The 22,354-nt window shown below is 61.6% G+C and overlaps 3 protein-coding genes across 7 annotated transcripts; all 3 read right to left on the bottom strand.

Moving 5' to 3' along the window:
• Nucleotides 1–264: 264 nt before the first annotated feature.
• LCN6 (lipocalin 6) lies at nt 265–6,062 on the bottom strand. Its single transcript, XM_045042727.1, has 6 exons — nt 5,437–6,062; nt 5,064–5,203; nt 4,468–4,538; nt 1,577–1,900; nt 1,178–1,291; nt 265–928 (listed from the first exon to the last, which is right to left on the bottom strand). Exons 1-6 carry the CDS (start codon nt 5,524–5,526, stop codon nt 555–557), a joined length of 1,113 nt encoding a protein of 370 aa, XP_044898662.1. The 5' UTR covers nt 5,527–6,062; the 3' UTR covers nt 265–554.
• Nucleotides 6,063–13,199: 7,137 nt separating this feature from the next.
• LCN8 (lipocalin 8) lies at nt 13,200–17,131 on the bottom strand. Of its 2 annotated transcripts, XM_045043908.1 has the most exons (3): nt 13,818–17,131; nt 13,694–13,719; nt 13,200–13,320 (listed from the first exon to the last, which is right to left on the bottom strand). In XM_045043908.1, exons 1-3 carry the CDS (start codon nt 14,404–14,406, stop codon nt 13,309–13,311), a joined length of 627 nt encoding a protein of 208 aa, XP_044899843.1. In that variant the 5' UTR covers nt 14,407–17,131; the 3' UTR covers nt 13,200–13,308. The 2 variants fall into 2 exon arrangements, with proteins under 2 accessions (XP_044899843.1, XP_044899841.1); XM_045043906.1 differs by having other exon boundaries at nt 13,200–13,719.
• Nucleotides 17,132–17,260: 129 nt separating this feature from the next.
• LCN15 (lipocalin 15) lies at nt 17,261–21,572 on the bottom strand. Of its 4 annotated transcripts, none has more exons than XM_023243072.2 (7): nt 21,050–21,572; nt 20,532–20,671; nt 20,379–20,449; nt 20,057–20,167; nt 19,270–19,371; nt 18,964–19,030; nt 17,261–17,395 (listed from the first exon to the last, which is right to left on the bottom strand). In XM_023243072.2, the coding sequence occupies exons 1-6, from the start codon at nt 21,149–21,151 to the stop codon at nt 18,996–18,998; spliced, it is 561 nt and encodes a 186-aa protein (XP_023098840.1). In that variant the 5' UTR covers nt 21,152–21,572; the 3' UTR covers nt 17,261–17,395; nt 18,964–18,995. The 4 variants fall into 4 exon arrangements, 2 of the variants coding, with proteins under 2 accessions (XP_023098840.1, XP_044899845.1); XR_006589236.1 differs by having other exon boundaries at nt 20,062–20,167; XM_045043910.1 differs by lacking the exon at nt 17,261–17,395 and adding an exon at nt 17,406–18,763.
• Nucleotides 21,573–22,354: the final 782 nt, after the last annotated feature.

Raw genomic sequence — 22,354 nt, 5'->3', positions numbered from 1 at the left:
CAGCCCCTACTCCCCAGCCAAGACCCATGTGTGCGGGTCCCCCCACCCAGAGGGACTCTGCCGAGGGACACAAGTGCAGGCCGGCCCTCTCGCCCCCGAGCTGGCTCTCTGCCGTGTGGTTCAGCCAGGGTGTGCCCACCGCACCCTATCCTCTCCCTGTGTGGCCCGAGCCCCACGAGAGCAGCTCCCCGTCCATCTCTGTCCGCCCTCAACACCGAGCCCAGCCCAGCACACGAGTGAGAGGTAACTACAGCGGTTTGTGGAATTGCTTTATTTGGAAACGCAGCAAGAGTCCCTGGGAGCACCTGCCCAGCACCCAGCACCCAGCACCCAGCACCCAGCACCCGGGTGGCTGAGCAGGTTGCCAGCGCCTGGCTGGCCTCGCCCGGACACGGTGGGCACTGTCCCCACTGGAGGCGAAGCATTCACTGAAAACCAGGAAGAGCACTGGAGGACCCCAGGTTCGAGGGGAGTCTGCCTCCACCCGGGTCCCCGGCCCCTCACGGCTGCAGAGCACTGGGGTGTAGGACACGGGGTGATGCTGGGAAGCCAGCTTACCTGGAAGGCCTTGTGCGCACAGGTGACTGGGGGGACAAGGGGAGTCGTGAGGTCGGGCCCACAGCCTCACCCGAGACGGGGCCTCCCCTGTCGGCCTGACTTCGGGCAGGGAGCAGGTGACTCCTTGAAGAACTCACCCTCCCTAGTCTTGCCTGACTCACTGAGGCCGGGAGGCTCCCCGAGACCAGCGGAAGTGAGCGGGTTCTTGGGCATGGGGGCGGCCCCGGGGGACCCTTGGGCGTGGGGGGCGGCCCCGGGGGACACTCACAGTCCCGCTGCAGCGTGGCCGGCTGCTGGGACAGGAAGCCCAGGCCCCTGCTCCACCTGGTGAAGAGGCACACGGCCTCCTGGCTGGCCAGCTCCGTGCGACCTGTGGGGCAGGAGGGGACCTTCACACCTGTGCCCCCCGCCCCAGCTGCCCCTCTTGCAGCAGGGGGAGTGCAGGGATGAGGCCCCAGGCAGAGAGGGCCATGGCGAGGCACCGGGTCCCTGGGGGCACAGGGGCCAGCCCAGGCGGCGGGCCCCTCTCTCTGGCCCCGGACCCTGGGACGATGTGCTTCCCGCACAGCGTGGCTGTGGCCGGCAGGGAGTTTGTGGGCGGGCCCGGGGTCTCCTCCACTTACTGTATAGCTCCCGGTGCTGAAGGCCTCGTCCTTGAACTCCAGCTGGGTGAAGACGATGGCGTAGTCACTGAAGTCGGTGCCCAGCACCCGGCAGTCTGACACGCCCAGGGCTGGGAGACACGAGAGGCCCCCCGGCAAGCTCAGAGCCCCAGAACCCCGTGGTCCCCGGGTCCCCGGTGAGGGATGGCCAGCTGGCGAGGGCCTGTTCCAGCTCATCCGGGGTCACACTCCCCCGGTCCTGTCCCCACGGGGGCAGAGGGCCACCCCCCTGCATACCACAGAGGGAGTCTGGGGGTGACCGATCCCCTCCCCTTCCCACAGTGCTGGCCGGGCGAGCGAGCCCATCCCCATGCTGCTCCGCACCCCGAGGGACACCGCGGAGGCTGTCACCTTACAGGGGTTCTCAAACACCCATCCAGAGTTCTGTCTCCGCAGCAACACCGTGCCCACGTCACACCTCTCCAGCCCTGAAAAGAGACCGTCCGTCCTCAGCTCAGGGTCCAGAGTCGGGACCAGAGGACATAAGGGTCCTGCCGCCGGGGCCCGGCCTGCCGCCAGCGTGTCGCAGAGGGGAGCCTGGCTTCCTCTGACGGCCCCCGTTACCCAGGAACCTCGCTCTCCAGCGAATCCAGCCTGGCTCGGGAATGAGCCACAAGAGAGCCAAGTGCAGATCAGCTCCCTCCCCAGGGTGGTGGGGGCACAAAGGGCACAAAATGAGACTCAGACAGACGCTGGGCCCTCTGCAATTTTGGGTGAGGAGCCCCAGCATCACAAGGGGCCACTCAGTCCCTAAAGTGAACGGACACAACAGACAGGCAGTTGGTCTTGGGGCGGCCGGGGGGGCTCAGGCGGTTAAGGGTCCACTCCAGATTTCAGCTCAGGTCACGATCTCATGGTTTGTGGGATCGAGCCCCGTGTCAGGCTCTGTGCTGACAGCGTGGAACCTACTTGGGATTCTCTCTCTCTCCCTCTCTCTCTCTCTCTGGCCCTCCCCACTCACAATTTCTCTCCCTCTCAAAATAAGTAGATAAACTTTAAAAAATTAAAATTAAAAAAATAAAACAAACAGAAACAACCCGTCTCAATGTTATAAGAAAAATTACAAACTGGGAAATATATTTGCAACTAATTTTTATCACAGATGAGAGGCTAATATCCCGAACACTCAAGGGTTCTTACAAACCGGTAAAAACACACCTAACAGAAAAATATGCCAAAGATACGAACAGGCAGGGGCGCCTGGGTGACTCAGTTGGTTAAGCGTCTGACTCTTGATCTCGGCTCAGGTCTTGATCTCAGGGTTGTGAGTTTGAGCCCCGTATTGGGGAGGAAGCACAAAAGGCACGTTGACATGTCCCAGGATGCCCCTGGCCTTTGTCCTTACAGAAGATGCATAAAAGCTGACACAGGGCCATCTGCTGCCCATCAGATGGCAAAGAACAAAGAGTAAGGGAATGCCCGGGGCAGGCGCCAGTTCAGGGGACCAGCCATGTGTGATGTGGAGACACGGGGACTCCGAGAGATGTATCCTTCGGGTAGACCCCTGGGCCCACTCCCCAAAGTGTGTTTCCAACTGCAAAAGATTGGAGACCCCCGTCTGCCCAGCAGCAGGGCGCTGGCACAAAGCCTGCTGGACCAATACGCAGCTGTAAAACAGAGCAGAACCTTAACAGGAACCCATGGGGGAGGGGAAGGAAAAAAAAAAGAGGTTAGAGTGGGAGAGGGCCAAAGCATAAGAGAATCTCAAAAACTGAGAACAAACTGAGGGCTGATGGGGGGGTGGGAGGGAGGGGAGGGTGGGTGAGGGGTATCGAGGAGGGCACCTGCTGGGATGAGCACTGGGTGTTGTATGGAAACCAATCTGACAATAAATTTCATATATTTAAAAAAAAACAGAGCAGAGCGCCTCCGAAAATGTGACATGGAATCGCCAAGTGACCCCGCGGTCCCGCCGCTGTGCGCGCCCAGAACCGAAAGCAGGATCTGAAGGGAGACTTACACACCCACGTTCACGGCAGCGTGATTTACAAAACCAAGAGGCGGGAGCTGCCACGTGCTCCGGCCACACCACGGAACGTCAGCCTCAAAAGGGAGGGGAATCGCGGCACTTGCTACAACTGGGCGAACCCAGAAGACGCCGTGCTGAGTGACGTCAGCCCGTCACAGGGGGACACGCCCTGTAGGAGTGGACGCTCACCGGAGGCCCTGGAGGAGTCGGAGCCACGGACACGGAGAGCGGGAGGGTGGGGCTGGGGAGGGGAGGGTCCACGTGTAACGGGACCGAGTCCAGTCTGGGAAGACGAACACGTTCTGGGGACGGACGGCGTGGGGGGGGACGGCTGCACGACAGTGTGAGTGCGCCTGAAGCCCCCGAACTGCGTCCTTGAAAGTGGTTAAGACGGCCGTTTCTGTGCTGCATTTATCTTACTACAATTTTTAAAAATTCAGGGGCGCCTGGGTGGCGCAGTCGGTTAAGCGTCCGACTTCAGCCAGGTCACGATCTCGCGGTCTGGGAGTTCGAGCCCCGCGTCGGGCTCTGGGCTGATGGCTCAGAGCCTGGAGCCTGCTTCCGATTCTGTGTCTCCCTCTCTCTCTGCCCCTCCCCCGTTCATGCTCTGTCTCTCTCTGTCTCAAAAATAAATAAATGTTAAAAAAAAAAATTCAGTAAAGACAGAAGAGAATAAAAGGTGAAATGTTCTCAAAGAGAGCAGAGGTGGGGCGCCTGGGTGGCTCGGTCGGTGAAGCGTCCGACTTCGGCCCAGGTCATGATCTCGCGGTTCGTGGGCTCGAGCCCCGCGTCGGGCTCTGTGCTGACAGCTCGGAGCCTGGAGCCTGTTTCAGATTCTGTGTCTCCCTCTCTCTGCCCCTTCACCATTCATGCTCTGTCTCTCCCTGTCTCTATCTGTCTCAAAAATAAATAAACTTAAAAAAATAAAAATTAAAAATTAAATTAAATTAAATTAAAGAGAGCAGAGGCTGTGTGGACAGATACGGAGAGGTTCCCGGCGTGCGTGGCTCGGTGACACACGTGTGCTGGCGTGTGGCCGCCCGTGTCTGAGGAGCCGCCACGAATCACAAGCATGGGTCACCTGCAGGGAGGGGACAGGCTGGCTGGGCAGGTGGGAAGGACCCGCTCTGAGTACCTTCGGTGACTGACTTCTGAGCCATGCAAATGCACTTCCTATCCGAAGGCCAACAGATGACTTCAATTCAATTCAATTCAATTCAATTCAATTCAATGTAAGAGGACCCACTTGCAGTCCTGGTGGGGAGGGGGGCTCGGCACCATACTCGTTCCAAACCAGCGTCTGGCCGCGGTCCCCAGAGGTGCAGGTGACACAGCACCAGGGGGCGCTGCTAACCAGTCACACCAGAGAGCGGACACCAGAATGGCGTCCCAGCCCCGCGGCCACCCCCGTGGCCTTTACGTCCACCCCCGTGGCCCTTAGGTCACCGGTGGCTTTTCACAGAGCCTGAGGCTCTCCAGACGCCTGGCTTCTGGATTTGGATGTCTGATTCCGCCAGCCTCACCGGGACACAGCCAGCCACGTGGCTTCGTGGCCCACACCGTGGCGCATGTGACCGTGTGTGCTCACCCAACATAGCGGGGCCGCCATCGGACCCCAGACCTCCTCTGTCCTCGCTCGTCCCACGGCCAGGCCCGTCCCAGCGGGACCCAGGGCCCCACGGCTCCCGAAGGCAGACGCGGGTATGGGAGGAAGGTTACCAGCGGCTCTGAGACACCACGCGCGAGCCCGGTTTAGGCGGCAGCTGAGGGGGGGCCTTGCCCCGAGAGGCCTCCCGCATCCACCATGACCCCACCCAGAGGCCCACCAGAACTGCTCTCCGGGGACACAGGCCCACAGAGCACAGGTCGCTCACCTGTGTCTGGAGGACAGCATTTTCAGATTGTTTTCTGCTGTAAGGGTCACCACGACACCCTCGATGTCCTTCGTGGCCTTCTCCACTGCAAAGCCCTTCTCACCGGAGGCCACGGCGAGAATGTACCAGGACCCCAGAAGCTGGGAGGAGAGGAGAAGGTGAGGGGGGCCGGGTCCCCCAGCCCCTTGAGGCGTCCTCTCTGTCTGGGAGTCCAGGGCCCCTGACTCAGGCTGACCCGTCCCCCCGTAGCCGCTGCCGGTCTGGGCCGGCACCGGGAGGGTAACCCAGAGACTGTGGCCCCACAGGAGGGGCCTGGGCCCCTAGGACCGACAGGGCTCGAGGCCAGCGCTGGCACCAACGGATGGGCCGTTACCTGCCTCGGGTCCAGCCTTCCCAGGCACACAGCCTGGGCGCAAGGCGCTGAGACCGACGTCAGAAGAGCAGTGAGCAGGACGCTCCCCATCTTCCGGAAGTCTGTGCACCAGCACACCTGCCGCGGGGCCCGGGGCTGCGCAGTCCCTCCGGCCCGTGTAAACCCGTTCAAACGTCTCTGCGTGGGTCACTGTGGGCGGCCACTGACCACCAAGACACCACGCTGGCCTGTCTCCTTGCAAGGTGGTGACATTTCCCGAGGGGGTGGCATTATTATTCAGTGGCGGCCCCTGTGCCCTGCCCCGATGCGCTGGAGAATGGGGATTGGGCCCCGGGGAGCGTCAGCACTGCCGTGCCGATCCCTGCTTCTGTCTGCTTCCTTCTGTTGGGCGGTTCCAGAATGGGCATCCTAACCCCGGTCAAACCACTGACACCACTGGGGATTCAACGCTCTCCCTTGCTCAGTCTGGGAAGGCCAGAGACCCTGGTCTTTAACCGTGGCTGGCAGCAGGCCAAAGTCAAGACCAAGGGAAGGCACAAACAGTTCTAGAAGCTGCACTTCAGATCTTTTGTCTCAATCATTAAAAATAGGAAAAAAAAAAAAAAAACCTCCCACTCCCTCCTGACCACCCGTTATTCTGCTCTGCTGGCCTTGGCCTCCTGCCCCCACACACAGTCAGCAGCCAGCCCGGAATGTCCTGTTCCTTCTGCCCCTCCGCTCCACCTGTCTGGACTCGCCCACTCTCCGGCCAGGCTTGGCCTGCTGCCCCCCACCTCTGTACTCCATGACCTGGGCCAGGAGCTGCACATCCCCAAGTTTCCCTGAGAGTTCTCTGTGGGCCTGGGTTTCTCACCTCTGGGTCATCTGAGCCCCTACCTGGGAGCAGAGGAAAGAGGGCTTGGCGGGATCCGCCGGAGCCCCCGAAATCCAAGGGGAGGCAGCCGGCAGGATCCTTCCCCGGGGGGGTGGGGGTGGAATGGGCAGACTACATTTCCAATGGCTTTGCCAGTCGGCTTCCAAGGGTTCTAACAACACAAAAACAAGCGAGATGCGGAAGGTGAAGGAAAGATAAAGCCACGTGTCTTGCCAGGTCTAAGGACTGACCCCTGATGAGCCACCACCCGGCCCTTGGTGAGCCCCGTGGGGAAGTTGGACACAGGTAAACCAGCCAGCCCCGGCACAAACATGCAGCTAAGCTCCCACTGCCCCGGAGCCCGGGAGGTGTCGGGCCTCGAACGTGGATCAGGATGGCCCCTGACTGCCAGCTTCTCCGATGCCTCGCAGCTGGAGATGACTCACAAGGACAAAAATATCACCCTACTCTTCAGAGTAATCCTATTTGCTGTTTTTTCACATGGAGATTCCTGACAAAACATTCGGGGAGACTAAGGTGAACGGAGAGAAACACAGCAGAAGAATGAGGTAACAGAAGCCCCACGGACGCTTCCTGCATTGGGACCCCCAGGCGGCCTCCCTTAGTGCCCCGGGGCTGGCATCACAAAAGCGCACACCGGCTGGCTTACGCGCAACAGACACTGATCTCTCCCAGTTCTGGACGCCGGGTGTTCCAGTCAGCTGTGCCTGCAGGATGGACAAGGGCGTCTCGGTGTCCTCACGGCGGGGGGACGTGGGGGGCTCCGGCTGCACCGATTCCCCTCATGGGCACTCCACCCCCATGACCTTGTCACCTTCCAAAACCCCACCTCCCAGCGCCATCATGTTGGGGGTCAGGATGCCGACAGGAATGCTGGGGGCCGACACACACGTTGGAACCACACAGATTGTGAGAACGGCTACGAACACCTGGCTTAACAAGATAAGAGCCACATCTGAAATTACACTATGTTCTTTAAATTCTTGTAATGTAGCTGGAAACCATAAAACATGGTAGAGATGAAAAGACATCTGGGTAGCCCGAAATGATCTTACGGAATGCAGATTTAGGGCAAAAATATTATACAGTAGGCTCTCCTGAGCCAGATTGGACACGTTGTGCTGCAAAGGAGATGTCTCAAATCGCAGGAAAAAATCGGTTTTTGTAAATAAATGCTGTCAGGGCAACTGAATATCTATCTGGAAGAAGATTAAAATGAAACATATTCGCCTCGTGCGCGAGAGTAAACACCAAATGGATCAGAGATCTGACACTAAATGTGGAAATAGAACCACACGAGTAATGAATGAAATCATTGGTGAATTTCCCTATTACATGGATGTAGGAAAAGGCTTTCTAATTGCATCAGTTCACTCCTGAAAGCAGAACCGCCAGGAGGAATATGAATTCACAAATAAGGGATTTAGGGCAGGAGTTTGACCCCATGTCGCTGTGGGAGCCCATTCCATAAGCCCTGTAAGGCTGTCGCCTTCTGGGAATTCTGGGAAACGCCGTGCAGCTGAGGCAAATCAAGCCATTACAAACCCATAGGCCACACTAACTTGCATCAAAATCCAGATGTAATTTAAAAAAAAAGTATGGATAAATAACCCGTCTGTATTTTTTAAACTTTTTTATAGTAAAAATAAGCCACAAACAAAGTCAAAAGATGAATGACAGATCTGGAGAAAGTATGTCCAACATATATCACATGCAAGGGCTAATAGCCATGCTCTATAAGGAACTTTTAAAAATTAAAGAAAAAAGGCACCTGAGTGGCTCAGTCAGTTAAGTGTCCGACTTCAGCTCAGGTCAGGATCTCACAGTTCCTGAGTTCAAGCCCCACATTGGGCTCTGCACTGGCAGCGTGAAGCCTGCTTGGGACTCTCTCTCTCCCTCTCTCTCTCTCTGCCACTCCCCTACTCGCTCTTTCTCTCTCTCAAAAATAAATAGTTAAAAATTGAAGAAAAAAGGGCCAAAAACTCATCAGAAAAATGGACAAATGACATACCCAGATAATTCATGCAAAAAAACTTAAAGCGATGCCTAAACATACAAAAAGATGTTTGCTATGAATTGTGTCCCCCCCCCCAATTTCTCTGCTTAAGTCCTGACCCCAACACCTCAGAATGCAGCACTATTTAGAGATGGAGCCTTTGACGAGGGATTAAATCAAAACGAGGTCATACAGGTTAAACATAACTGGGTCCTTATGAGAAGAGATTAAGACACAGACACCACACAGGGGAGACCGTGTGGGGACACGGGGAGGAGATGGCCATGAGAGAGGCCTCAGGAGGACACAACCCAGCCATCTGGGTTCCAAACTCCAGCCTCCAGAGCTGGGACAGAATCCACCTCTGACGTTTAGGGCTGTGGTCCTTCGTAAGGGCGCAGCCCCGGTGAATGGAGACGGTCTCCATTCTCATTCACCATGGGAGACGCGCAAATTAAAACAACACCGATAACTGTTTATCACCTATCACCTGGCGAAAAATCGAAGAGGTTGGCCCCAACACACGCTCCCTGGCCAGGCCGTGGGGCCCCGAGCAAGCCACGTTTGGCTCTTCAGACCGCAAAAGGGTACGATTCCTATACAGGGAAACGTGGCGACATCTAACAAAACCCATTTATCTTCTGATCTAGAACCCCGCTCAGGAACTTACCCTAAAGAATCACCTGCCAGGACACAAAAAATGGATGTGCGCGGTGCTCACTCACCAAAGCACTGTTTCTAACGGAAAGCCGTTGGAAGCCACCTAAATGGCCACGCACGAGAGCTTGGTTGGCGCAAAGACGGTGTGCCCGCAGCGGAGCCCTACGCGGCGACGCACGCAGTGGGAAGTCTCCGTGAACTGGTGTCGGGTGACGTGACACGCGGGTGTACCGTCAAGTGAAAGAACAAAGTGCCGAAGGGCACGCGAAGCGGGCGGGTGAGACTCAGAACGTGTGTGTCTGCCTCCTTCTGCCAGAAGAAACCCAGAAGGGAGAAATCGGAGTCTAAGGAGTGCGGTCCCCCCCAGGGGCAGGTAGGGTAGGTAGGGCCGGGGAGGAAGTTAGACCCCCCCCCCCCCCGCATGCCTCCTTGGTGTCGCTTTGACTTTGGGATCTGGGTAACCTATTGCATCAAAAGTAAACGAGTGGGATTCAACTGCACAGGGGCGCCTGGGAGGCTCCGTCAGTTGAGCGTCCGACTTCGGCTCAGGTCATGATCTCGTGGTTTGTGGGTTCGAGCCCCGCATGGGGCTCTGCGCTGACGGCTTGGATCCCGGAGCCGGCTTCGGATTCTGTGTCTCCCTCTCTCTCTGCCCCTCCCCATCTCACACTCTACTGGCTCTCTCTGTCAAACGTAAACAAACATTTAAAATTTTTAAAAAGGAATAAAACTGTGTAATAGACGAATGACATAACACCCGAACGGGGTCAGCGGAATCAGCCCTGATTTTTTCTGTATATTCTCAGGCTAAAGAGTAAAGGAACCCCAAACAAACCCTGAGTTCTGGATTTTCTGAGGCTCGTCCTTCGCGGCGGTTTGGGGGAGCGAGCCCGAAACGGCTTTCTGTGCGCTCCGGGATGCGTCAGAGGGTGGCGGTCTTCTCAGGGTTGGAAAGCGGGGGGCATCTCTCTGCCGAGGCCAAGCCCATGCCAGCCCAGTGAGGAGGGAGCGGGGGGCACCTGGCTCTCGGATCTTGCTCTCTCAACATCGCTCTCTGCAAGAAGGAGCCGGCTCCGTGGGGGGATCACTCCAGGGTGGGGTCACGGACAACAGGAAAGGACTCGGAGTGTTTCCAGTAAACACGTGTTTGAGGAATCAGGGAAGTGTGTCAAAAGGACTCAGCGGCTGTCCGGGAGGAGCCCCCACTGGAAGGATCTGGACGGGTTTGCGCCTCTAGAGGAAAGAAGGGAGCGTTCCTGGGTCCGGACTGACAGGCAAGAAACACGTGGTGGAGAAGCGAAGTCTTGCGATCACGGGAGGTCACTGACCCTCTGTTCCCGCTGAGCGCGCTCTCCCGGCATCCCCTGCGCCGCCGTCCTCCCCGCGGACCTCGGGGGGCGTCGCCTGCAATTTCCCTCTGCCTGAGGAACACGCTAGCAGTAATTTATTGTACTGCAGGTGAACGAGGGACAAATTCCCTCCACGTTGATTTCTCGAAGCGTAGCTTTATTGGGGTCCCCGGGGGCTCAGTCGGCTAAGCATCCGACTCGTGATTTCGGCTCAGGTCATCATGTCACACCGTTCGTGGGTTTGCGCCCCGCGTCGGGCTCTGCGCCGAGTCAGCTTGGGGTTCTCTCCCTCCCTCTCTTTCCGCCCCTCCCCTGCTTGTGCCCCCCACCCCAAGAATAAATGAATAAATTTTAAAAATACATTTAAACAGCATAGCTTTCTTTCCCAGAACTCCGAGTTGGTTTCAGAGATGTGCCTGCGTCCCGTGCCACGAGAAGCCAGCTGTCACGGCCTCTGGCTGCGAAGCGCCTTTTCTCTGCGGCTCCGTGAACGTCGTCCCCAAGCCGCTGCGTCCACTTGAGCACGATGTCCCTGGGGGTGGTTTCTTTCATCCTGCTCTGGCTTCCCTGCGCCCGGGATGTGTTCGGTCAAGTGGGCATATCTTCGCCTCTATTTCTTCAAATCTTTTTCTGCCCAATTTTCGCTCCCTTCTCTTCCTGGGAGTACTTCACACGCCCGACCCCGGCCGCTGGCGGTCATTCTCTGCTCCTCAGCTTGGACAGTCTGTGCCGGTGTGTCCCAGGCTCACGGCCACTGGCTCGTGCCCCCTGCGGTCCGCTACGCCCGTCCGGGCAAGCTTTCGTCTCGGCTGCTGCGCCATGCGGCCCTGGCGTCCCCGCCTGGCTCTCCTGATGGCCCCTGTCGCGCTGCCCCCGGCCCCGTTGGCTGGCTCGTTCTGGGTTCGTTAGCCAGCTGTTTAATTCTGCTGTCTCGTCGGCGAGTTAGTCCCTTGAGCCTGCCTTCCTTTCGTCCCTTTGTGTCCGTACCAGGCCCCTCTCCACTTGTCTTCTCGCTCCGTCCACGGATCTTCTCCGGCTCACTTTTGTTTTTTTTTTTTTTTTTTAATGAAAGACAGAGCGTGAACAGGGAGAGCAGAGAGAGAGAGGGAGACACAGACCCCGAAGCAGGCTCCAGGCTCCGAGCTGTCAGCACAGAGCCCGACGCGGGGCTCGAACTCACGAACGGTGAGATGGTGACCTGAGCCGGTCAGATGCTCAACCAACCGAGCCGCCCAGGCGCCCCCGGGTCACATTTAGCAGCGCTCCTGTTCGTCGTGTGCAGCTCAGCCCGTCCTTTTCTGTTTCCTCGTACGTCCAGCAGCGCGTGCACTTAGGACGCAGTGCGGAGGCCCTGGACCCAGAGTCAGCCTCTGAATCCCGCTGGCTTTCGTTAGGGTCTGAATCGTGCCCCCAGAAATGCAACGGTTGAAGCCTTAATCCTCACTGTGGCTGTGCCTGGAGACGGGGCCTCTGAGGGGGTGACGGGGTGGGGGGAGGTCGTGAGGGTAGGACTGGCGCCTTTCTGAGAGGAGGGAGGCAAGACACAGAGGTCTCTCCGGGGCGTGTGGGGCAGGGGCCTGGCGAGGGCACAGCCGGAAGCCCACGGGCTCCAGGCCGGAAGAGGGCTCTCAGCAGAGACCGACCCATCAGCACCCAGGTCTCGGGCTTCCAACTTCCAGATGCGTGAGACATAAACTCTTGTGCCGCATTGCTCCCCCGAGCCCCGCCGCCCCCCCTCCAGGCCCGTGGAGCTTGTGGCGGCTGCCCGAGCCGGTGAGCCCACCGGCACGCGGACCACCTAGCACTGCGAGCTTCGGGCGGACGGATGCGTGGAAAGTCCCAGTTGTCCCCTCTAACCTGTCAGGGGCAGCTTTGAGCAACATGGGTCTGTCGGGAGCCTGGCTCGGGATTCGGTCCGGCAGGTCCCGGGCAGGCCCCCGCCTCGGGCAGGCCTCCCTTCCAGGCAGGCCTTGGCGGAGGGTGCCGGACGCCTGAGCGGGGGCGGTTTCTGCTGGGGCTGGGCCGGTCCCCACCAGCCCCCCAGCACTGCTTGGCCTCACCCATGAGGCAGCTGCTCCCTGTGAGCCTTGGTCATCCTGGGCTGAGACCTTCCCCACTTTCTCTGCCCTGACCAGGACACCCTGTCTGCCCTGTGGTCTCAGCCCCCGCTGGTGGAAAGGAAGTGGGGCGATCAGTCAGTGTAGGACATGGGGTGACAGCGTGCATGAGGGGACCCGGACACTGAAAGGGCTGAGCTGACCATGCAGGGGAGGGTGGGAGGAAGCCAGCCGGTGGACAGAAGAGCGGCCTCGACTGGAGGACTTTGGACTGCATGCCTGTGGGATCTGACTTTGGGGCGAGAGGGAGCCATGGGAGAATGTAGGCAGAAATGCAGTGTGGTCCCCTTTCATCTGAGAGACTTAACCAGCAGCTCAGCTCAAGGATGCCCGGCTCGGGGCCGCTCAGGCTCTCTGGGAGTGGGACGGTGGTGGGAGGATGGTTACGGGGCCCACGTACCCGGGCAGCCTGGCTCGTGGGCCCCAAGCAGGGCAGGGCCGGGTGAGACCCTCAGGACGGGAAGGGGGGAGGTTCCGGGGGCTGTCACCCTGCGTCTGAGCTGTGTGGCCCCCGGGCCCCACAGGGAAGGAAACACGGGACAGACGGGGGGCCAGCCTGCCCAGAGGTGGCCCCCCAGCCCAGGCCTGTCTGGGCAAAGGTCCAGCCAGGGACGGGACCTGAGTGGTTCACACGCGCCACCGTTCACGGTGAACAAACATGCAACCCTTAGCTTTGCTGCTGCTTCAGGGAAGTCATGGGACACACACCCACTGCACCCACCTGTCACCCCCCAGGCCCGCCTCCCCAAGAAAGACACTCAGGGCAGTGGGTTTGGCATGGGGTTTATTCGGAGTGGGTGCGAGCCGCCTCCTGGGGCCAGGGCAGGCCAGGCGGGCGGGGGCTCGGACCATGCTGGCCTGGGGTCAGGGGATCCTCTAGATCAGCTCCTGAGACACAGAAGGGCAGGGCCTCAGGGAAGTGGTTGGGGCCACAGGTGGGAGCCCGTGTCTTAGCTGCATGACTGTGAGCAGCCTCCCTGGGCCTCAGTTTCTCTACCTGCAAAGCAGGGTGATAGTCCCCACCTCTCGGAGCTCAGGCAGGGGATGGGCCGGCACAGTGAGAACCTGAGACACGGGGTCTGTGTCCCCACCCGAGTGGGACATACGGGCTCCGCCTCTCCCCTTCCCTCTCCCAGCCCTGTCCTCAGTCCCCCAGCCTTCAGGGTCCCCATCTGGCAGCGTGAATCCAGAATGACCCAGGGCCCCTGTCAGGCCGGGAGACTCAGCCTGGGGGCTCGGCGCAGCGGGGGGCGAGGCTCACCTCCTTCAGGAGCTTGGCACACCTCCCTGTGGGACAGAGGAGCGTGAGGTGCTGTGGGACTGGCCCCCGGACCCCACCCTCGGGGTCCCCAGCCCAACCCCCGCCCGGAAGACCTGGGGCTCACCGTGCCAGGCCACCAGGTACAGCCCTACATCAGCTGTCAACTCCCGGAACCTCCAGAAGCCTGGTCCGTACTCGTCCTCGAGGCTCCGAGCTGTGGGGACACCAGGGGGCTGGGCTGGGCCGACCCCGGGACACGGGAGCGAGGCCGGCCCCCACCACGGGGTGCGCTTACTAAAGTATTTGAGCATGTGGAAATCCTGGCCCTGCCAGTGCAGGGACACCCTCTGAATAGCGTCCTGCTCGTAGTCCGTGTCTATCACGTGGATCTCCCTGTGGCCTGGGGGGCGGGGGGAGGAGAGCCCGCGTGCACCGGGTTGGGCGAGGTCTGACTCCATCCTGTCCCTGCCCAGCACCAGACCCTCCAGTAACACCAGGCAGAGGGCCGGGGGGACCCAGGCCTTGAACGATGACCCAGTTTGTGCTGAGAGAATGGGAGGGTCTGGGGCATGAGGAGGAGCACAGGGAACAGCATGAGGAACAGCGCAGGAAACGGCAAGGCCGAGGAGAGCTGGCGTGCAGGGCGAGGGGGTGGTAACGGTGACAACAGGGCAGCGGTTCTTACCAGGAAAAGCAGGATCTCCCCAAAACATCTATTTCTGAGCCCACTATTTCTTCTGTCTCACAATTTCCTGAGCTGGAAGGGAGCAAAGGGCCCATGAGGGAAAGGCCAGCCTGCGTTCCTTCTGCCGGGCCCGTCACAGGGGTGCGGAGAGGGGAATGCGTCTTCAGAAAGGGCTCCAGCAGCAGATCCACACCCAGGAGGGCCTGGGGCAGGCCGGGCACCCGCCCGGAGCCCAGAACTTCCATCTGAAACTCAGAAACTGATCGTTTTGCAAGAGAAAAGAATCCGTGTCCCCAGCGTCTGTCATCTCTGTGCCTTCTGGTGTGCTCCTGACTCAGCAGCCAACACAGACTGGCGAAGAAGCATCTAGACGGGAACCAAAGGCCCCACGCTGGGAAAGCCTCTTCCGGGCGCCACGGGGTGTGGCGCCATGGAGGGTGCGGGCGACCCCACCGATCCGGGAGCAGGAGGTGACCACGCCGAGCCCCGGGCCCCGGAGACCCCGCAGGGCCAGCCGGCCTGCCCACAGGAAACGCTCAGGGAGGGCTCTGGCCCTGCCGGTCCCTGGGTCCTTGCTCTCACACCCCGTCTCCAGGAGAGGCTCGTGCCCTCAGCAACCTGGGTGGGCCCCGGGGCCCCCGGGGTGGCTGCTGTGGCGTCGGCTGGGGGCTGGAGGGACGGAGGCGGGGCCGGCGGAGCGGACACGCAGGCCCCTCCCTGCCCGACCTGTCCACGTAAGACAGAAGAGCCACCTTGTGTAGATTGAGGTCCGGCGTGGCCATCTCCACCCGCACTAGGACAGTGCCCAGGATGACACTCAGCAGCCCCGTGTCTATCGCCGCTCATGGAGCCTCTGCTGCCCCAGCACCTGGGTTTATATCGGGACGGTGTTGCACAAGCTCCCGGGGACACCCACGGCCCCACGGTGGGCCCGCCTGGGGTCCCCAAGAGGAGGAGGGAGGAGGCCCCCCACCCCCATGGGGCGGCTCGGGACCACAGCCCCAAGCCCGAGGGGCATGCCGGGCCCAGGCCCCACGGGCTCAGAACAGCTTTCTCTTTCTGGCTCTTTCAGATCAGCCTTGGGACAGTGAGGAAACGTCCTGACGGCCGGGTACATCCGGCCAGCGCAGCACCGAGCCGATGGGGGCCCTGCCCTCCAGGTGAGGAAATGAATGAGGGGTCCCTCTCCCCGCAGAGGTCTCCAGGGAGGAAGCACAGAGCCCCGGTGAGGGGGAGGACTCATGGGAGATTCGGGGGGGCCGAGGCTCAGGGACCTCTGCAGACACCTTCCTATGGCCTGTGTCCTCTGCCACCGTGACAGGAACCAGGCCAGGCCCCGCGCCCGTCCCCCACTGGACTCACTCAGGCCTCGGTGCACAGCCAGGTAAGACCCGGAGCCCAGAAGGCCGGCCCGAGAGCGGCCCTGTCTTGCTGACGCTGACCAGGACACGAGCCAGGACACGAGCCAGGACACGAGCCAGGACACGAGCCAGGGTGGTGGGACCCAGCCCCACCTCCTCCCCATCTGGACCCCCCCCCCAACTTCGGTTTATCCCGGTTGATGGCTTCATGAACAGCAGCCCTGGCCCCACCAGCTGTGTGACTCGGGGCAAGTTGCGCTGCCTCGGTTTCCCCACGTGTACTGGCGACAAAGCAGAGGGACAGTGCCACGTGGCCAGGAGGGGTCTGAGGCTGCATCCTGGTTCTTGACCGGTAGGAGGGATCCTTCTCAGCTTCGGGGCCAGAAAAGCCCACCCTGGGATGGCCCCAGGCTTGGTCAGCCGAAGGGGAGGTCCCACCCACCAGGGGAACCGGCCACCTTGGACCCTGGACACTGCCCTCCCACAGAGGCTGTCAGTTTAGGGTCAGGCAGGTGTGGAAAGGTCAAGCTAGGACGGGGGGCCCAGGACTGGCCGGCATGCCTGAGACCGGGAGGGGGGTGGGGGGCATCGACACAGCGGGGGCGGCGGGGCCCCGAGGAGGCTGAGGACCGGCCGATCTGAGCCCCAGGCTGCTCCCGGCCCAGACTAACAGGAGAGGCCCCCCCAGGACGTGCTTGGCCAGGCAGGAGAGGGAGGACAGGAAGCGCGGGGGACACTGTCTGTGGATAAGCAGGAGCAGGGCTAGGACGGATGTCCCTCATCTGATGTGGCTGATGGCCTCCAGCTCCAGCCCGTGAGCCATGAAGCAGGACCGCCACTACCTTCCTGCCCCACCCCCGCCCCCACCCCTTTGAAGTGTGTTCACTGGATGCAGCTCCTAGCGGGGGGGACGGCAGCGGCCAGGGCCCCAGGGAGGCCTCTCCTGCCCCCTACGTCTCCCGGAGGCTCAGCATGGAGCCCAGGCCCTGGAGCCCGACCCTGGGGCCCGAACCTCAGCCTGGCTCCTTGCCGGGTAAGTCACCGAGCTCTCTGTGCCTCAGTTTCCCAAACAAGGAGCGAAACAAGCTCACCGTGTGTCCAGGGATCCACTGTGGAGCATCTGGGCCGGGCCAGCGGCGAGGGCCCCGAGGGCACCAGCCATGACCATGACCCGTCTCCAGGCCTTACTGAGGTTTGTATGACACGCCCAAGGTCAAGGTCACCCCAGCGGCAGGAGGGCGCTGTGCCTCCAGGGGTGTGTGTGCACCGCGGAGCCCCTGCTACAGGCGCCGTGAACGCGAGGGGGCCAGGCCAGTGGCGTTAGACGCTGACTGCCTACGGTGCAGCCCCTCACAGGTGCCAGACGGGCTGGAGCCTCTTGTCCCCTCAAGCCAGGAGGTGCCCAGTGGCCAGTGGCTCCTACACGCCCGCCTCCCTGCCTCAGTTTCCCCAGGAGTTCTGGGTCAAGACGGGGCTCACTGCGCCCTCCCCAGGGGCCTCTGCAAAGAGGTGAGGACCCGCTAGACTGCAGAATACGTTTATTGAGCAGATGAGGGAGGCCCAGAGATGGCCAGGAGGCAGCCACCCAAAGGCAGGGGGGCCTGGGGGGTGGGTCCAGACAGCTCAGGATGACAAGGGCGGCTGCCCCAGCTCACCCTGCAGGGACAGGAAAGGCACCATCACCGCATGCACCCAGTCACTCAGCAAACACTCGGGCCCCTCTCGCGGCCCCCGTCACACGTCGCCTGCCCGGCCAGGGCAAGCCAATGCCACCGCTGCTGCCCCGGAGGCCCCAGGCCGAGTCCAGCACCTTGCCGTGGCCTGGGCACCTGCCACACTCCCGGAGCCTCACTTGCTCGCTGTCAGGAGATAAGGGGCTGGCGTGGCAAGACAGCCCCAGAACGGCCACTAAGCCGCAGCAACACCCCATATTCAGCACCGGAGTGGCCCACTTGGGGCACTTTACCTTGAAAGTCAGGGTATGGCACGCAGCAGGAAGATGGGGCTCCCACGCTCCAAAGGCAGAGCCTTCCAGAAGGTGCGTGATTTGGCACAATTCCCTCCCTCCTCTCCTCCCGCCTAAAACAGCTGCACCCGTGGTAGGGGCAAAGCCGGGAGGCTGGGCAGGCGTATTGCAGAGCCACGGGGAGTTAAAACAGCCCGAACGCCCCCCTAGGTGCATAGCCAGGACGGCCAGGGAGAGCGGGACGACGGGCACGCAGGCTGAGGAAGAAGCACCCCCCACACCCTCTCCTGCCAGGGCGGCCGCAGGGTGGCCTCCCACGCTGCAGGACTGTCACGTCTCACCTATCACCTATCGTCTAACGTAGGTTCCCAAGTTTTGCACTACGAACTTGGTAAGGGGCGGCACGGGTTCCTGGTGACGCTTTTGGGGGAGGGTGTCCCCAAGAGTCCACCCGCGTCCATGTCCCAAGGGCTCCTGGGACCCAGCCCCGTGACGGCAGTGAACAAGAAGATAGCGGCAGCGCCCACCTCATGAGACTCTCCCGGAGAGACTGAGATCCCAGGCCCAGCACCCCAGGGAGGGAGCCACACACTGTGGGGACACACAGCACACCGGACAGCGTCCCCCCAGATTCACGTCCACCCAGGACCTCAGAACGGGACCTTACTTGGAGTCTGGGTCTTTGCAGATGTGATCGGTTAAGGACCGAGACGAGACCGCCCTGGGTTGAGGGCGGGCCCCGCATCCCGTGACGGGTGTCCTCGTAAGAAGAGGGAAATTTGAACACAGACACAGAGAGGGAGGGCGGCCATGTGACAGCCGAGGCAGAGGTGGCAGGGACGGGTCTACAAGCCAAGGGACGCCAAGGACCTCCGGCACCACCAGACACCGGGAGAGGCCAGGTTCTCCCCTGGAGCCTCCAGAAGGGGCCAGGCCTGCCCCCTCCTTGACTTTGGACCTGCGGCCTCAGAACGTCAGAGGGGATACATTTCTGTCCTTCGAAGCCACCGGTATGTGGTGATTTGTTATGGCAGCCGTAGGAAGTCAGAGGAAGCTTCCTGGAGGAGGTAACGTGTGAGCTGAGGCCTGAATCACAAGAGTGGACGGCCAGGCCGAACAGGGGGCAGGGGGGAGTGGGGGGTGGGGTCCGCACGTGCAGAGCAGGAGGCAGGGTGACAGGCAGACAGAGGGGTGGCCAGGAGCTGCCCGGACAGGTCCCGGACAACAGGACAGAGGACGTACCCCATCTCCCTCCTACCTGGGAAGGGCCACGGTGGGTCTCCCGAGGAGTCAGGGAGCCTCTTTGTCCCCAGAGGAGCATGTGTCTGTGGGAAGGAAGACAGTGGTGAGGCTGGGCCAGCCGGGACTGCCCACGGCCTCCTGCGGCCCCTAACCCCTGGGGCCCCGGGCCCCCAAACAGACTCTCCCTTCCCAGCTGCTTGAAACCTCTTCTGCAGCGTGTGTTGTGGGGAAAGAGGGGCTGCGGGCAGGAGGGCGAGGGCCTGACAACCTAGCAGGGAAGGGGGCTGGGGGCTGGGGACTGCGTAGACCCTGGCCCGTGTACCTGACTTGGGCAGCATGACCACCATGTCATCGGGGAGCCCCACCGTGGGGTAGAAGTCCTTGAAGGCCTTCACAGCTTGGGGACTTGCTTCCTGGGTCCGGCCTGGGGCAGAGCAGGGCCACTGTGAGCTCTGTGGCTCACGGAGGTGGGGGTCAGGGGAGACAGAGGTCCCTTCCTTGAGAGTTGGGAGCAGGTTCGCCACCCAAGATTGCGCAGGTTGTGCACTGCACAAAAGTGCCTGCCTGGCTGAGACCCCAGTGGGGACTGGAAGCCACCCAGAGGGGTGTCCTTTCCTAATTCGCACAAGAGCGTCTGGGAGACTGGGATGGCCTGGCTGTTTCCCAGGGTCACATCCCCCTGGACCCCACATCCCTCGGGCTCCCGAAACCAGCCTCCAGCCCTCACCCCAACCTCTGCACCTTGGGGAGCCCCTGGCCCGCTCTGCCAAGGCCCTCAGAAATTAAAGCGAAACAGGATCTCAGCCCCCACTTAGCTCTCAGGCAGTGGGGCCGGGCAGGGGAGGGGGAGGGGGAGGGGGGTCCCCACCCAAAGGGGGCCAGAGAGTTACCCGAGCTTCCGCCCGGGTGCCTGGGCCCCAGAGGCCCCGCGAGCCAACCTCAACCCATCCGAAGAGCTGTGGGGGCCCACCACCCCACCCCCGGTCCTTCTCGGCTTGGACTTGGGGGAGATGGCTGAGGGGAGGCCGGTCCCGAAGGGGCAGGGCCGGGGGGGGGGGGGAAGGCGGGGCCTGGGTGGGGAGGAGAGGCGGGGGGGGGGGGGGCCTCACTGTACAGCTGCACCATGGTGCTGAGCGCCCCCTCCAGCTCCTTGTAGATGTAGACCACGGCGAAGGAGCTGTAGTCGGTGTCCACGACCCGCACATCCAGGTAGCCCAGGGCTGCAGAGGAGGTAAGCTGGCCAGCCGTGGCCAAGTGCTCGGGGCCCGGGCGCCGACCCCCACCCCCACCGGCCTCCGCGTCTGGGCCCCAGGGAGGGGCGGAGGGCGGAGGGCGAGGGCGCGGTCAGGAGATGGCGCCGGGGGGTGGTCCGGGTCACCCCACGGAGAAGCCGCGTCAGGGGCCCCTGAAGGCGGGCGGGGCAGGACCCACCTGGGACTCTGAAGTGGCCCTGGGAGCCCACCCTCAGGTACTCGGCGTCCGCCTGGTTGCAGCCGTCAGCCCTGGGGGTGCAGGCCCGGTGTTCACTCCCGGCCGCCGGCCCGGCTCGCCCCCATTCCCCCCACCCCGGCCCACCGCACTCACCGGGGGAACTCCATGTGGACGCTGAGGTTGCCGCCTGCCGTGGCCTTGACGACCCTGGAGGACATCAGCAGATGGCCCTTCTTGCCCAGGAAGACCTTGCAGTCGGAGACCATGGACACCACGTACCAGCGGCCTGAGAACTGTAAGGAAGCTCGGTGGCCGCCAGGCCGGACCCCCTTGCCCTGGGCCCCAGGGCCCCAAAGCCACGTGGCCACACGGGCTTGTCGGGAACCACGCGACCGGGGGTCTCTGAGCACCTGTCTCTTGGTCCGAGCCCCTGTTCTGCCACCTACCTGGGCGGGTCGCGTGGCCTCACTTCCCCCGGCTGTGAAATGGCTCAGTAATTATCCCCACGGGGTCGTTTCGGGATGAAATGGAGAGACGACCCCCAGGTTTGCAGGCCCAAGGCACAGAGCAGGCACCCGTGGCCAGCAGCGGCAGCCGTCACCCCGTGGTGGAGCGTTGCCGTGGGCTCAGCCCCCACCCCACCTGTGGCACAGTGCAGCGGCCTCTGTTACCTTCTTGGCATCAAAATCGGGCTGCACCAGGACCTCGGCCCAAGCCACGGACACCCAGAGCAGCACCAGGACGCAGCCCAGGAGGATGCACTTGGCCGCCATGTCTGCCCTCGGGCTCGGTCGGAGCCCCAGGAGGCCAGGCTTTATAGCCCGGCCCACCAGCTGGGCTCAGAAGGCACTTGGCTCTGGAAACCCCAGTCCCCTTTGTCCATTGTCTGGCACGATCACTCAAGAGCACCCCCCCCGCCCCCGCCCCCGCCCCAGGGGTCATTTCCTGGAGGGCCCCAGAGAGGTGAGCTCTCCCCTCTTCTGACCCTGATCTGTGCCCCAGGCCTGCCAGGCAGTCGCCGAGGACGAAGCAGAGACACTCATCCTGGCCTCCATCCACCTCCAGCCTGGCTGGGGCTCGGGACCCCCTTGGGGTTGCTCCAGCCAGAGGGTCCCACTCAAGGTCTGGGCCCCCGAAGTCCTCAATCCCTCCTCCCCACACTGCCACAGAGTCGCCATCGGCCAGGCCTCGGGGCCTCACCTAGGAGCAGAGCCTGCCCGGGCCAGCTGTGACAGAGGGGACGTCGGAGGCCTGGGTGCCCCTCACTCTAGACCCCACCGCCCCCTACCCAGCCACCAACTGGGCCTCCAGCAGCCCGTCTGGAGGGTGGAGCTGAGCCGCCAGTCTGGGTGGATTATGGTATCACAACCACCTTATCAAGGGTTGCATAAGCCTGTAGGCGTGAGCATCGCCAAGGAGGCGCCATGGGCTGGTGGGGGCTCCCCAGTGACCTCTTGTGTGCACACACGCAGAGCACCCAGAGACACTACTTGCGATCACCCTGTGTCCTCGGGGGCACAGCGCCCCGACACCTCTGATCGGGGGCAGGGGTCCCAGGGAGGGCCGACACTACTGAGTGCTTCAGAGTGGAAGGGTTCCCCCCGCTGAGGTGGGAGGGGGGTGCTTCCGAGTGCGGCCAGGCCCCAGAGTCACTGGGCACAACGCAGGAAAAGCCTTCCCATGAAAATATTTTCAAAACACACGTCTGATAAAGGGCTTAAATCCTGAATGTATAAAGAACTCGAGACAGACGCAATGATAAGAAAAACAAACAATCCAAGTTAGAAAAAAAAAAAAAAAAACAGGCAAAAGATTTGAAAAACCACTTCACCAAAGAAAACATCAGGAGGAAAGTAAGCACGTGAAAACACGCCCACCAGTCAGGGGACAGGAAGGGGGAGCCGCTCCGAGACACGAGACACGCTGCGCGGCCCTCAGGTGGCAGGGCCGCCTGCAAATCCACCCTCCTGCGGGCG

Source organism: Felis catus, chromosome D4, assembly GCF_018350175.1.
Source record: "Felis catus isolate Fca126 chromosome D4, F.catus_Fca126_mat1.0, whole genome shotgun sequence".
NCBI classification, from domain to species: Eukaryota; Metazoa; Chordata; class Mammalia; order Carnivora; family Felidae; genus Felis; species Felis catus.
This window is presented reverse-complemented; position numbering and strand designations above follow the sequence as displayed.

Coding starts and splice junctions, on each gene's coding strand:
- LCN6 (XM_045042727.1), bottom strand. CDS start 5,526: ATGGGGAGCGTCCTGCTCACTGCTCTTCTGACGTCGGTCTCAGCGCCT. Junction 1,901..4,467: donor GCTGGTTTGGAACGAGTATG/GTGCCGAGCCCC, acceptor CGTCTGTCTGAG/TCTCATTTTGTGCCCTTTGT. Junction 1,292..1,576: donor ATGGGTGTTTGAGAACCCCT/GTAAGGTGACAG, acceptor CGTGTCTCCCAG/CCCTGGGCGTGTCAGACTGC.
- LCN15 (XM_023243072.2), bottom strand. CDS start 21,151: ATGGCGGCCAAGTGCATCCTCCTGGGCTGCGTCCTGGTGCTGCTCTGG. Junction 20,450..20,531: donor GTCCACATGGAGTTCCCCCG/GTGAGTGCGGTG, acceptor CTGCACCCCCAG/GGCTGACGGCTGCAACCAGG. Junction 19,372..20,056: donor CACCATGGTGCAGCTGTACA/GTGAGGCCCCCC, acceptor GCTCTGCCCCAG/GCCGGACCCAGGAAGCAAGT.
- LCN8 (XM_045043906.1), bottom strand. CDS start 14,406: ATGTTTTGGGGAGATCCTGCTTTTCCTGGTAAGAACCGCTGCCCTGTT. Junction 13,720..13,817: donor GTACCTGGTGGCCTGGCACG/GTGAGCCCCAGG, acceptor TCTGTCCCACAG/GGAGGTGTGCCAAGCTCCTG.